At 46.4% G+C, this 15,429-nt stretch overlaps 1 protein-coding gene across 9 annotated transcripts in view; it reads left to right on the forward strand.

Annotated features, from left to right (window-relative positions):
* Positions 1-15,429, forward strand: part of PBX1 (PBX homeobox 1) — a 266,955-nt gene that overhangs the window by 224,172 nt on the left and 27,354 nt on the right. For 6 of the 9 annotated variants that reach the window (XM_075067942.1, XM_075067948.1, XM_075067947.1 and 3 more), the window contains one exon: positions 5,845-6,004. In XM_075067942.1, coding sequence (XP_074924043.1) covers positions 5,845-6,004 — 160 coding nt within the window. The remainder of the gene's footprint in view (positions 1-5,844; positions 6,005-15,429) is intronic. The other 3 variants (XM_075067943.1, XM_075067949.1, XM_075067944.1) reach the window with 1 other exon arrangement.

The raw sequence follows: 15,429 nt of genomic DNA on the forward strand, positions 1-15,429 counted from the left end.
ACCGGGGCCGCGGGGGGCGGTGAAACGGCCGTCCACCCAGGGCATCAGAAACCCTGGCGCCACTCCTGTGTATGCAACAATGGGGGACAAGGCCCATTGAGGAAGAAATGTGGATTGGAAGGGGAGTATTAGGGCAATCACCTGGAAGGGATGGAGATGGACAGGGCAGGGGCTGGCTGTGACATTGCAGAATAGAGCCAATATGGAATTTAAGCGGTAGAGGTTGAGGCGAGCATGCTGGGGGATGGAGGAGGTGGCAGAGTGAGAGCTGAGCAAGGCGTCCAAGAGATTTCTGGGGCAAGTGCTATGTTTGGCCAATGCCTGGCCTCGCAAGCTAGAGAACAACTAACAAACACACGTGGGGCTTGGCAGGGGTTTGCTTGAGGAGCTGTGTGAGCGAGGAGCTGTGTGAGCAAGGACCAGGAAGGAGGCTGTGGCTAGAGTGGGGTTTCTGGTTTGAGGGTCTCATGGCTGGAGATTGGGGGCTGGATTTGCAGGATTGTTTTTTTACATCTAAAGGCATAGAGGGTAATTACTCTTGTATTTGCTGAACGCAATGCCTCTCTCATCTGCTGGCACATGCAATTTTTGTATGGAAACAGGAAATTCACTAGCTATACCCTAAGGTGTGCCCATGTAATGAAAGGGGCAGGTGAATAGCCTCTGTGCCCTGGGGCATATAGCATTGACCAGAATGCTGATGCAAGGCTTGAGCAGAGCAGTTGAGTGTCTAATTTGCAACCGCCACGTTCTTGGTTGTCAGTTATGCTCAGCTCCTTCCTTCCCTCCATCCTCCCCTGTTCCTCCTACTGTATTTGGCTGCCAGAGGCTGAAAAGTCTGGAACCAATCAGCATGGCCTCCTGTAGTCTTGCCCACAGCCAATCCACACGCTTTCCGGGAGTTAGCCATCTTGTGCTCCCTCATGTTCCCAGACAGGTTGGTGGTGTCATTTGGGTCACATGTTTCCATGAAGATGACAACAGTAACTAGGGCCAGGTCCCCACCCAGCGTGGCTGTTCAGTTTCTCTGGAAGGAACAACATCAAACCGGAGACTGTAGCCATCTGTAATCCTGAGGGAATCTTGCTAATTGTTCCTTAAATGCTCATGTAGTGACCTCCAATCAACAACATATATTAGAAGACCCAAATGACCATCAGTCCATCCCAAGGTTACACATGGGGCACGTTGGTTCTAATAAACCAAGCACTGTCCTGGTGTTTCATCCTGAACTTTTAATTGACCCTGGATGTTTTTATGGGATCCAACAAAGTTCCATTCACTTTTTTGTAATTCACATGCCATCTCTGCACTCCCTAGGGCCTGGAGCAGAAAGAGCCAATTTCCAGGAGAAAAACTGTTCTTGCGATCTTTCTGAGCAAACTGAAATAAGGAAACATTGCTGCTTTCCTAACGATTTCCATCCCCGCATGGTTTTTCAGGCCAAAGCGGTACAGATAAGTTGAGTGCTTATCCACACCACGTCAATGGAATACCCCTTTGGAAGCTACGTGAAGAGACGTTATCTCCCTGCACTGTAACTGCCTCAGTTCATACTGCCTTGGGCTGTGCTCCTCTCAGCTCTCGCAAAGCAAGCACAATTACCTTAGGTCCTTAGTTCATAGACTGTAAGACCAGAAAGGACCATTGTGATCATCTAGTCTGACCTCCTGCGTGGCACGGGCACAACCTCACCCAGTGATTTCTGTATCAAGCCCTTATCTTCTGAGTGAGCTTTTTTAACAAGGCATCCCATTTCCATAACTTCAGTGTTAGGCCTCAAAGGAAAGCCTGGATCTTGCTGAAAGGGGTGTCAGTGAACCAATCATTGGCTCTCTTCCCTATGACTCAGAAGTAGAAGTGTTCCTGACAACTGGAGGTTATTGAAGGAGCCATGACCCTTTTTGCAAGAGTTAGGCTGTTAACTCCCATCTCATGGCCAACTTATAATCTCAGTAGTTCCATTCTGCTTCCTGAAATTCACCCCTCAGTCTCAGCTGGATATGTTTTTCCCTTCCGGTGCAGTGTTACTGTGCATTGTTATATAGCTGCTGCCATCCCCTCCGGAGGTAGCCTCATTGCAATGGTGTGCCAGGGGATTTCTGTGCGAAGTTTATCAAGCACTTTGAGATCCCTGCAGATGGAAGGCATCATAGAAAACAGGACGGATTATTTATCTTTTTTCCATGCAGTGAAACAAGCAGCAGTTATTCAGTGAGTGCAAAACACTAGCTGGATACCAGTGACCAAATATCCAGCATTTAGAACGGGACAAAAGTCTCATCTGTATCGCCATAATCCTAATGCAGAGTAGCAATCTAAGAGACAGGCCTAGCCTACAGAAGACTGGCTAACTGGTCTAGGAGGTGACACACCAAAGTAGATGGAATATTGGACTTTTCCAGTAATGGGTTTATGCATAGAGGCAGGATACCAGATTAGATGGGCCACAGATCTGATCTGGTTAGCATCAAATAGGATTCCTGGCTAGATGGATCAATAGCTTGAACTGGTGTACTCAGAAGACAGGGTGCCAACACAGATGAACTTGTCTGGGGAAATCCTGCATGAGATGGCCATGATTTTGAAAAGTGAGGCCAAGATGTTCAATAGTGATGAGTGATTTTGGGTTTCCAACTAGAAGGTCGACGGGGCACTTGATTTTCAGAGGGTGGTGCTTAGCACTTCCTGAACAGTGGCCTATCCCCACTCCCGTTCACCCCACAGTTAAACATAACTATGCCTGAGGTATGAGGGCAGGTCAGTCCCAAGAGATTGCTGAGAGCAAGTACAGGAGAAGGCACTTGGGGGCCTGTCTGTGTCTGTCTAGTCCAGCATATTAAAGCACTTCTGTTTCCAGGAAGCCGAGGGGCGCTCCACCAACGCCAACAAATATGGCATGGCAGGGAGAGTGCTCCAGGCCAGAGGGAGAGGGATTATTAGGGGGCATACTGATAGGACGGTCTGGCCATGCTCACTGAGCTTCCAGAAACGAGTTCCCATAAAGGGGAGTTTACAGCTGACCCTAGCAGCTCTGTGTCTGTTGACCCTGTTGGTGGGACTTGATATGGATGAGCCACCCCGCATCGATTAAATCAGAAGTCCTCAGACTTTAACCTCAAGCCAAGAACCTCTCCTGAGATGAGAGCAAATTCAGTCAACTGTCCCCCCATCCCAAGCTCCTGTTATTCCTGCCATGGCCTCTGCACTCTTGGACTCCATCTGGAAGTGGAAGCACCAAAATGCCAAGAGTCCCAGCTCCATGGCACACAATTGGAAGGAAAAGGAAGTCCAGAACTCTAGAGTTCCAGCTCAAGATTGTAGACCCAAGTTGCTCAGACCTTTCCTGAATCTTTTAACTATGCAGATGTCTCAATATACACATCCATGAGGATTGCACCCTGCAACCTTCATAATGATCCATTAAAGATCTGGAAGTAGGGAATGCCACTGATATTATAAGGGGACGGGAACATGTCTGATTAGGTCCCCATCCTCTTTTGATAGCACAACCGGAGGTAAATCCAGTGACATAGACACCAGGTCAGTGGACTTTCAGCCTTCAGAAAACACAGTCCAGTTTCATTCCAGCCCTGTTTTGAACAGTCCTTGGGAACCTATTCATTTTTGCCACAACTGACCTTTCTGGAGGGAGAACTCCAGATAAAACCAGAAGACACCCAAAACATACTTCCAAAACTCAAGCTCAAATCTTCCCAATATTTTTAAAAGTTCTGTGCTGGTTTCAGTTCCATATCTGTGGTTACCCTTAGTGATGGTTTTATAAATGGCACCAGAAGGGAAGTCGAGAGATCCGGGTACAGTCCCCAGCATTACCACTGACTTGTGGTATGACACCTTTCTCTGCTGCAGTTTCCCCATTTGTCCAATGAGAATGATACTTACCTGCTTTTATAAAGTGCTTTGAGGTTGATGGGTACAACACGCAGTGTAAGTGAGGAAAGAGACTATTGTTAATAATGCTGCCTGGTTCCAAATGGGACTGCATGGGCCAGGATTGAGAGACACCACAAAGTATCAGAAACTTTCAGAGAGCTTGTTTTAGTGAGAAATGCAGCCCGATTTTGCCAACTCAAGAATTTCATGTATTTCAGATGAACGTTCAGACTCTAAACTTTCGGGTGCTTATCCAAACCCTTTGGGAGTTGCCCACCACAAATCTTTATGCAATTGAGTCAAAGCTACGTTCTTTAAAATCCTCAGTGGAGACTAATTGCAATTAATCAATTAGAGCCTAGCTGTTAATAACTCTCCATGGTGCTCTCTGAGACAGATTCATTGCATAGGGCCAGATCCTCAACTGATGTCGACATCAGTGGAACTCTACCAATTTACGCCAGCCACTGATCTGGCCCATAGTTTTCCATTTCCTTAATTACTTCTGAAGAAGTTCAGTCTGTATTTATAAATCATAGTTCAACCTGTCTCATTCTGAAAATCTGTAGACAGTCGAGGCACCATGCACGCAGAGGACGCTGCAAAGGTCTGTTGAAACACCTCCATTGATGGCTGCCCTTGCAAACTTTCCCACCTCTGCATCTGGGTTGGGGAAGCATGATCTGAGCTGACAGCTTGGGACTGTGACCACCTGGCAGTGTCATGAAATCCAAACCAAAAGAAGCAGACAGCAAAGCCCCTAACAATCTCCATTTTCTGTCTCCTTCAATTGGAATCCTGGCCTACACACAGAATTTGCACGTAAACCAGGTTTAAATTGGATTAAGAGCGTCCATACAGGTTTTGCCCTGATTTAGCTAAAACTTGAGTTATATTGGTAAAACTGTGTGTGTAGACCAGACCAGAGTAACCAGTGCAGCAGCTGTACCTGTAAATTCTTCTGGAATGTGCTCCAAAAAGTAGCACATGCTACTGTGATGGAGAGAGCATTAAACCAGGGTGTGTTTGAGTGTGTGTTGGGGGGATCATAGCTTCCTAGTGCATGGGACTGGCATTCTCATGAAAGGGACACGGACAGCTTAGTTTTAGGCACAAGGTTTCGTTTTGTTTAGAGGAGCCAGGCACTGGAGTTAACCCAATCAAAAAGAACAGAAGAGTTTCCTGGGTACCTAGATCATTCAGCTGAAACTGTTTATTTAAAAAATGAAAATCTTTCTCTTCAGTGCAGAGACCCTGAATGCAGCAGCCTTGAGAACCAGGAAGTGAAACTGACCAGGCTAGTTTGGCTGGCCCAAGCTTGAGTGGAAATCAGCAAGATAAATGATGAAAAGCAAATTAGATTTTTAAAATCCTAACACATTTAATAATGGTCTCGGGGGAGTATTCAAAGGCACAAGCAGGTGCTAGGCTGCCATTAAAAGACAGCTCCTGGAGTCCTGTGATTATGGGAGAATCTCAGCTTTTGCAAGTAAGCTTACAGCCCTCATAGTGGCAGAGAAAGGCTTTAAAACATGACCTGTGTGCACCCTAGACGCTCAAATCCCAGAAGGGAAATGAAGGCCCTCACCCCGATTTATTTTAAATCTCATGATTTCTAAGCCAGTCTTGATTTCTGGAACCTGTCTCGTGATTGTGGAATGCTAGGAGTTGGCAATATTGTTATGTTGACAGTGTGCCCTTAATGGAAGTTGAAAGAACAGGCATGTGCTCGCCTCTCCATTGGTTTTATTGACTTTATACTGCTCTGGGGTTCACCGGGGTTGGGATGGAGTCAGCAGGTGGAATATTTTCCTTGCAAAGCTTTTAGAAAAAACTGCAATGCTTTAAATTGCTTTATTCCCCATTCTTAACCCTCCCCCGTGTCCCCACCAAAATGTATTACAGGTGAAACGTTAACTTTTTTGTCTTTTCTTGAACTCGCTCTAGGTATCAAACTGGTTTGGAAATAAGCGAATCCGGTACAAGAAGAACATAGGTAAATTTCAAGAGGAAGCCAATATTTATGCTGCCAAAACGGCTGTCACTGCTACAAATGTGTCAGCCCATGGAAGCCAAGCTAACTCACCCTCAACTCCCAATTCAGCTGGTTAGTTTTTTTTTTTTGGGTTGTTTGTTTGTTTTTTCCTTTAATATCTGTGTTTTCTTTTCTTTTTCTTTTTTCCGTTTTCTTTTTTCGGTTAGTTGGTTTTTATGTAATTTTTATAACAACAACAACAAAGAAAAAATATGGATTTAATTTTTTTTCATTTTTTTTCCGTTCTGTTTTTTCGTTTGTAAAAGCGATGTGATCATGCTGTGTAACCGATGGTAACGTGTTGGGGGTTTTGCATGAATTAAAAATTCACTTGAGTTGCTTGCTCCTCAGGAGAAAAAAATTGTCCGTGCACAATTGATTTACTTCACCAGGGGCTGAAAGCATGAGTGACTCTGATTTAAAAAGAAAAAATAAAAAAGACCCAACACTTACAGGGTGTTCCAGATCATGCTATTTTCCGTCTGTTTTGTGTGGACTTCAATTTTTTGGCTGCTCACACCATAATGTCTGGATCACCTGCAAGTATGTGTTCTGTGTGAATTTTGTTTTCCTTTAGTATCAGTATTGGGTGAGATCTTCTGTCTTCAAGGAAATCCTTGAAGTGGGTTGATTTTTCCGTCCTCCACCTCTCCCCTTCCTTAGCTGTTTGTTGTGGTTTTCATTTAATTTGCTTTAAGGGACAAATGTATGTTTGATCAGTTCCTCTTACCCAGATTTCAACTCTTCTTCTAAAGAACTATGACGTGCCCACTGTTTAATTCTAGCGGTTATGTGTGCACAGTGCCACCGCATAGAATCACCGTTACTCCAAACAGGACATTTATAGTTGCTTTGTACTGATAGTTCAAAGCGATGGGAGATTTGAAACCTAATTAAAAGAAACAGAGGTTAACTTGATGGCTGCCATGTGATTTAAATTCTCTTTATATATAAATTATATATCTGTATATGCTTATTTTGCTTAAAGGAGGGAAATATGAATACATTTGGTTCTGTATCATTCAACTCGGTCTGTGATTATGGTACCCCTTTCTCCAGTGCATGAAGTGGGCTGATCTCAGGTATGCTTCTGAATGTAGGGCCAGCAGAGATGTTAAGCCAGCAATGGGTATTTTGGTATCAGTGAAACTATTTCTTCCTATTAGGAAACCTGATATCATGCCAGTACTTGGTACGGCATTTTCAGGCGACCTAAAGAAACGTGGACTTGACCTCGAGAATTAGACAGACATCGAACACGAAGGTAGAAATGGGAGGAGGATAGGAAAAACAGGACAAGGGTTCAATCAAATAAGGTAACTATCACGTCGGATAGTGAGGGAACCATGATTCCAAGAAAAAAAAACAACCCACTACTCACTCTTTCTCCAACCATCCGTCTGGAGCTTGAAACGCCAATCTGTGTCCTTACTGGATTTTTATCAGTTACTCCTTTAGCTCACATCCCATGCTATGGATCTAAAGATCTGCACCCAAGCCCTACTGCTGACCCATGTGGAGGGTTCTAAATGGTTCCATGTGAGCTACAGTTTTGTTTAGGATATAAACCATTTATGGTTCAGAGCACAAAACAGCCCCTAACTATTGGGGGTTAGGTTTCCCTGGAGATCAGGTTATCCCATAACTGCCCCACTACATTGTTTCTCACCCCTTCCTCTGTAGCCTCCGGTACTAGTCACTGTCAGAGGCAGTGCACTGGACTAGGTGGACCACAAGTGTGACCAGCAATTCCTGTGCTTCTGTGCTCTCTCCTCATCGTGCATGCAGGTTTGTGTAGGGTTGCTCAAAAGGGTCAGGCTGTACCCACTGGTTTGTGATTGTAGGGTTGCTCCAGAGGGTCAGGGTGCACTCACTGGTTTGTTGTTGTAGAGATGTACTAGATGGCTTTCACATTTTTTCTTTCAAATACTTCTAAAAATTTGTAAACTTCTACATTCTTTTAATCACTTAGCTGTTTTTACTTGAGATCCATTTGCAGAACAGACTGGGCCTCCTGATGGTGGCAACTCCCTTTTTTAAAGGCATGGAGTAAATTTAGCTGTATGTGTGTATTATATTTAATAATATTCTTTTTCAAATCAGAGATTGTGAATATCAGAGTCCAGAATCCACACAAACTTGTAGCCAAGGTGTGCGATTTTCACTCTTCTCCTATTTGCCCAATTTGAGCCTGATCCAAAGCCCATGCAAGCCAAGAGAGAGTCTTCAATCAACTTCAGTGGGCTTTAGATCTGGCCCATATCCAGCATAACAGCCATACCTCCAGTGAATAATGGTGCAATGCGGCTCTCTTCCTGTAACATTCCCCACAGGCAGGAGCATGGCTGTATAATGGGTGTAAATTGTCCAGACCTTGCAGTAAACCATGAAGACCCTGCACTTTCAAGTCCTGTGGTTAAAGCATAGGACTTGGACTCCTTGGTCTTGTTTCTGACTCTCCCAAGATGTGTGTCAACATCCCAAAATCATGTACCCTTCTTCTACCAATATTGCTGCATGCTGGTGCTAGCACTGGAGGAAGTGCTAATGTAGGAGGGACACTCACCACCATGCCACAAAAATCTTCTGTGTGCTTTTAGTAAGGTCTCCATGACCTGGGAAAAGTCCCCTCCCCTCCACGAGCCTCAGTTTCCCCATCTGCAAGCTGGGATTAATGATGCTTCTTATGGGGATTGCAAGGCTTGGTTAATTAGCATCTATAAAGTGTTGCGAGCTCCACAGATGGCACTGGAGAAGTGCAAAGTAATGTTGGTTTTCTACCTGCACCTACTGTATGCACCCAGGCCTGCCGTAATGCACCTATCTGTACACCTATCTGTTGAGACATAGTTCACCTATCTGTTGAGGGGAGGATACCCTCACAGATAAAAATACATCACTATCTTCCAGTGCCTTTTCACAGCAGCTTAAGAGGAGTGATAGGAGGTTTAGCAATACACTGATCGTTGGACTTACTTTGTCCTGTGGCCAAAGACCCTAGTTGCTTCTTTCCTTTTCAGTGGTGTGGGAAAGCCCCAATCCTGACCCTTTCTCAAACATGACCCAGGTTTGTCAGTGTGTGCTGGTCTCTCTCATGTTAGCTTCTCCTGAGAAGACTGTTGCTAATGGTCTCAGAAGTTACCCCCCGCCCCCCCCATCCTTCTGGGACAGGATCCATGGGTACTGGCAGGACAGCAAGAAGCAGCACTATGCCTGGCTGTGATTTTTGGGCCCCAGTGATTGCCCTATTGCCAGCAGAGGCCCTTGTGAGTCAGACACTGTGGGCCTTTGATTGCTGAGCAGCATCTCTGGAGTGTAATTGGAGAGCAGAAACCAGGTGACTTGACTGTGTGAGTCACTGCTGAGGTAAATACCATCCGCTCATTTCTCTAGGCCCCATGTTTCAGAGCATCCTCCCTCCCCCAAGCATCACCCTGTCTCTTCTGCTAAGAGCATCCTCCTGCCATGCCAGATCCTCTCTCTGCTCCCCAGGAGGCTCCTATCATCTCTTCCCCGTGACTGACAGCTTTGTCAGTTTCATCACGGTAGTACTCTTAGGGTCTGACTTGCCCTTTCCCTTCTGGAACGTCCGAGCTTTCTTTCCATCAGCCTGTGATGTTTGGACGGGGAGCATACACGGGGGGGGAGATGCCAGTCTAGCTGCTCTGTGCGCTGCCATCCTCTGTGAGTGCAGAACAGCTACAGCAGCACAGACTTCCCCCAGATGCCACCCCAGGAAATCATCTCTGCCCTGAGCTTCAGAAATCTGCATTCAGAGGTGGGAAGCGAGTTCAGTCCCATGGTTACTTAGGACCAAACACGAGGGTGGTTTTCTTAATGGGGGATGCCTGCCTGCTAGAAACCGGGGCAAGACCCACCCAGTTCATTTCACACCGAAGAGCTGCTATTGATCTGGGTTGGCTCCAGACTGGTGGCAAGATGTCAAAGGCTGTGTTACATGCTCCATGAGCCCGCCAGTCCTTCCTATTTAGTTTCTAGCAGGGCAGCCCTGCCTTACTGTATGTGCAGCTCATCCCCGCATTAGCACATATGTTTTAACATGACTGGCTTCTTGCACACCCACCTCTGCCTCTAAGAAATCAGCCAGGTAACGGATGCTAGGCTAAGAGGTCGCTGGGCATCTCTGGTCCTTGATCGGTCTAATAAAAACAAAATGGCAAATGTTAATCCAGATTGTATCCCCGCTCCCCACCGCCCTTCACATGTCACTGTCTTCTCAGTTCTGGCAGCGAGCAAGGCAGGGAGCATGATTATACAGTGCCTAGCACAATGAGGCCAGGGCACCAAGTCGGGTGGCCAAATGCTACAGCAGCACTAGTGTTAGATGATTAATTACAGTGCTGAGCAGAACTGGGAGTGGCTGACGGGATGGCATGGCAACCAACTGCATTGTATATATGCACAAGTAGGCATGGACACAAGAGGCTACCAGTATGTCACCCGTGGTCTCCTGTTTTGGGAAGAGATCAGCATAGAAATGCCATCTCTGCAAGGCTCCTCTGTACCCCACTTTCCTCTACCACCACCACCCATGCCCCTCGCTGAACTGGCTCCCCTTTCCACAGTATCAGGAGACAGGGTAAGTTGCAAGGAGAGGTTGCCCCGCAGAGGGAACTGATGAGGTGTCAAAGAGAACACCTCTGGAGCTGAGACACGGGTAGGTAAGCAGATCCTGGCAGGGGAGCTGTGGGCAAGGACAGGTAGAATCAGTGCTGGTATTCCCTGGCCTGGGAGCATCACAGACTAGGGAGTGGTGCCTTTGGCTGATTAAGAGACATATAGAGACCTGCTCAGTCCTTAGAGGGTTGGAGTTTGGTGCCAAGAACCATAAAAAGTGCAACAGACCCCGATGACTCCTTTTGGATGCTCCAAATGGGCTAGTGTGGCTGCACCCTGTCTGCCTGTTAGATCCAGGCAGCTTGCAGTGTGAGCTGCAGCCAGCATGGTTAGGGTCTGGGAGGGTGGCTGTGCTGGGTGAGGAAGAGGCAATGTTTGCCTACCTGCTGCAAAAGCACCTTCCTTTATGGCTCCTGGACACCCAGCCCTGTGCCTGCGACCACAGCAGCCAGCTTGGCTGGGAGAGGTCTGTATTGTGCTGAGCTCCGAGACAGCAGCAGCTGATGGTGATCGTTGTAGCAGGGAGACTGGCAATACCAGAATGAGCGATGAGAGGGTATCGGTTCGGAGTGTGACAGACTGAAGGTGCAAAGGGGAGAAATGACTGGGAGACATGTGGGCCGAGCTCAGTGTGTTGCCTGTCTAATGGTGTAATTTATTGAACAGTGGCCTGGGCAGGCCTGGTGCTGTACATGGAGATCCCGTAGGGTCCCTGCCCAATTTAAATGGCCAATGACAAAGAGGGAGGGATGCAGGGAGTTGGGGCGCACACAGTGAACCGAAGGGGCACAGTTTGGGTTTTTGATACATTTTCAGTTCACAGGGCAAGTTTCAGGGATGACAGGAAATGGAGGTGCTGAGGAGGGATTTGATGAAGAGGGAGGCTGTGCGTTGGCTGGATATTCCAGGCCTAGGGCTCTTTGAGGGAACTAAAGAGACATGGAGGCATTGGAATTGGCAGGGCCTACGCAGGGGAGAAACGAACGGCTAGAGATGGGCTGAAGGCATGGAGCTTTGCAGAGCCCTGAGCACAGGGACCAGACGTTGGAACTGGAAGGGAATGCGGAGCAAAGACGGGCATCGTAGAGCGGTGGGCAGGAGAAGCCATTTAATGTTACTCACACTGCTTTCCTTGGGGGTACCCACACTGCTGGAGCTTGGTGCTTCTGTTGAGTCGAAGAACTCAGCAACACATGGACAATGGTAGGGATCGCATCTATCCAGCCCCCATCCTGAGATCCGCTTATGCCCCACCCTCAGCCACCTGGCCCCCTCCCAGGGCACGCAGGCTGAGCTCTCTGGGCTCAGAAGTGCTGACGAACCTCTGACACCCACCTTGTCAGTGCGGTGTCCAGATGAAAACCAGCTGCAGAGCCCTTGATCCCTTTTTATGTTGCTCTTTGAGAGGACTGCACCATTGGGAAACCAACATCTACTTTGTCTGCAACAAGCCTGAAAAACCAACAAGCCTTCTGCCTTATCTGGTTGCTGCTGAGCCTCTTGTCTTCTGTTACCTGTGCCTTCCTCTGTCCTTTGTGATAGCTTTTGGTCACCTTAGCTGGAAATCCAGGCTAAGCTCTTCAGTATGGGAGCTGTATCATCAGACGTTCAGGTGCCCTTTGCACTTGCAGCACTGGGTAAATAATTGCAAGTTTCACTGTCTATGTTAAGTGTGAAGTGCAAAAAGGAAGCCAAAAAGCAATGAGGCCAAATAAGTGAGATGTCAATTGTCAGACTTCCACTGAAGTCACCAGCCTAGGATGGGTTCTTCCATCATACTAGATGGTGGTAGAAACGGTGAGAAAAGTATTTTGCATGTCTGGTGCCAAATTCTGCTTGTCAGAGACATGCAGCTCCCGTTGATTTTAAACAGCAGTCACACGTGTGTGGCTGCAAGTGGAATTACTGACTCCAGATTTCATCTGGGAAGTGATGACTTAGATGGGCTCAGTGTGATAAAAGCCCATCACATTATTGGTGTCTGGAGTGTTTCATGGTATGGCGCAGCAGACAAAGTTGTGACTTGATGCTATGCACATGATTTTCACTACCATGGGCAGAAAAGTGATTTGTACTAGGGTGACCAGATGAGAGGAAGAAAATATTGGGAGTGCTGCCAACGGAGTGGTTGGGACATGGAACAAACGCCTAAATATTGGGACAGTTCCAATTTTATCAGGACGTCTGATCACCCTAATTTGTACAACATACCCTTGTTTGTAATGCCCTTTGAATGCAGCATCACTAGGCACTGAGAGAGACTAGTAAGAGGAAAGGAAGTATTTCTTCACACAACACAGAGTCAGCTTGTGGAACTCTTTGCCAGTGGATGTTGTGAAGGCCAAGACTATAATATGGTTAAAAAAAGAGCCAGATAAGTTCATAGAGGATAGGTCCATCAATGGCTATTAGCCAGGATGGGCAGAGATGGTGTCCCTAGCCTCTGTTTGCCAGAACCTGGGAATGGGCAACACTTGATGATTACCTGTTCTGTTGATTCCCTCTGAAGAACCTGGCATTGGCCACTGTTGGAAGACAGGATACCGGGCTAGATGGACCTTTGGTCTGACCCAGTATGACCGTTCTTATGTTACTATGAAATGTAGGATTCAACGTGGGATTGAGGTGTGTTGAGGGGCAGTTGAGAATTGAGAGGTGGGACAGCAAGGAAGTTGAAGCAAGTGGAAATGAGGGAGAAGGATTGGCAATGAGCAAGTCATGAAGACATTTGAATATTAGGGAGCAATTGGGAATTGGATGTGAAGATCACCAGAATTAGAGGTGGAAAAGACCTGTTTAGACATGTCTAGTTAATCTCCCATCTGGGATCAGTGTATTCAAGTTGATGCTGAAACCTACCACCGACGACAGCCTGGTCAATTGCCCTTGTACCTGAAATGGGCAACAGTTTCTGTGCCACAAAGGCAAAAATGACTAAATGAAACCTTGTGAAAGGGCTATTTCCAGTATCCTACATGATTGATCCAGGTGGCACGCGATCTACAAGGAGGCGATGTCCCTTTTGGGATTTGCCATGATGACAAAGTTAATCTCACCTTGGCCCATACAGGCTTTCCTCTACTGCATGTTCCCCAGTGCCTAGAACCGACTGGTTTTAAATGGACCAAGTGTCTAAGCTTCCATCACTTTCTCTGGGAGGCTGAAGCCCTGTCACGGTCCAACCTTCACCCCAAATTTAATATTTATTTTCCTTCCATTGCAACTAGTGGTACCTCCTCAGATCACAGTTCATCATCCTCCTTGGAGGCGGTACTCTTCATGGATGTGTGAACGGTGACGATAACCCCCACCACACTCTTCTTGTGGGAAATAAGCCAGTGAAAGCGATGGAAGAAGAGAGAATGGATGGGAAGCCAATGACGAGAATGGAACTGGGACATTACCGATGGAAAGCCAGCTAAGGGACGAGTGGTGCAAAGGTCTTGGGTTATCATCTGATAAAGCACAGATGCTAAACAGCAGCAGCTGCTACAGGTGTTTTTCCTGTTAATTAGTGTTATGGTTTGTATTAGGATAGCACCCAAGAATCCCATGCAGTGCTCGGGGACTCTTTGTGCTAGGATCTGTATGAACATGTATCAAAGCAAAGACCCTGCCCCAAAGAACTTATAAGCTAAATGTCCGTTGTTACATATCAGTTTTTGTGGAGTCCCAGATCAGGCTGCAGTGACACTTCAAAAGCATGAGCCCCATAACATGGGATCTTTAGAGTGACAGATTAGATCTGTGATGGAGCCTCTTCTGATTGGTGCATTTAGATAGTACCTCCTAACCTCATGGATGCCACTGGAGTCTTCTTTCTGATTGCACTTCTTTCCCCCTCTCCAACACCAGTGTATTAGCCTCTCTCAGCTGCTTCTCCGAGACTCTGGTCCCTCATCATTTTCACACATGGCTTGTACATAGATAGCAGAATTCTGAAACAGCACTACCAACAGCAGAAAGGGATATGTCGGCAATTACTGCTCTGATGCAAATGCATCCGTACATGCAGCATATTTGGTATGCGCATATTTATGGTTGCATCTCCATCAGGAGCAAGACATTTAACATTTGTGTAGGCACATCTATTGTAAGAAGACTCTGTGCCAGTAGCAGTGTATATCTTCCAAATGGCCTCTTGCGCGCCCTCATGATTGCCAAGACACTGTCGCTATTCAGAATTAGAGTTTGCAGCTGTTTATTTTATTTTTCTCCATTCTGCTGTCTGGTTTGTTAACTTTCAATCAAATATCAGTGAGGTGTATGTTGTATTTATTGATTTATTTATTTTAAACCAGTGATGGGGGTGTGTGGAATAAAATAGTTGCCCTGGTGGAGATAGAATAATCCCTCGCTATTTGGAGAGGGAGTGTTGTCTAGTGGTCAGTGGAGGAAGCAGCAGCAGAGATTTGGGTTCTGCTCCCGTCTCTGCCACTTACTTGCTGCATGCCCTTGAGAACATCATTTCACCTCTCTGTGCCAGCTGTTAAAGGGGAAATAACAATACTTTCCTACCGTGTGTGAGGCTAAATTCATTGAGGCTGGCAAAGTGCTTGGCGATTCTCAGAGGAAAGATATGATATGAACGCAAAATAATCATATATTTTTACCTTTTGAAATAATAACCCCAGGTGCAGAATGGAAATGGAAGTTCTTTGCCTGCTAAGCAAGAGATGTGGAGGTTTCAGTATTGCTGTCGGCTGAGTTGTTCCTATTGTTTCTTATTCTTGGATTATTCTCTGCAACATACTGGGCAGTGTTTCACAGCAGTATGGTCACTGTAGCCTTTACTGGCTGTATTCTTTTCAAGCACTTTTAGAGTCTGATCCACCGATGTCAAGGAGAGTCTTTCTGCT

The sequence above is a fragment of the Chelonoidis abingdonii genome, chromosome 7, assembly GCF_003597395.2.
Source record: "Chelonoidis abingdonii isolate Lonesome George chromosome 7, CheloAbing_2.0, whole genome shotgun sequence".
NCBI lineage: Eukaryota > Metazoa > Chordata > Testudines > Testudinidae > Chelonoidis > Chelonoidis abingdonii.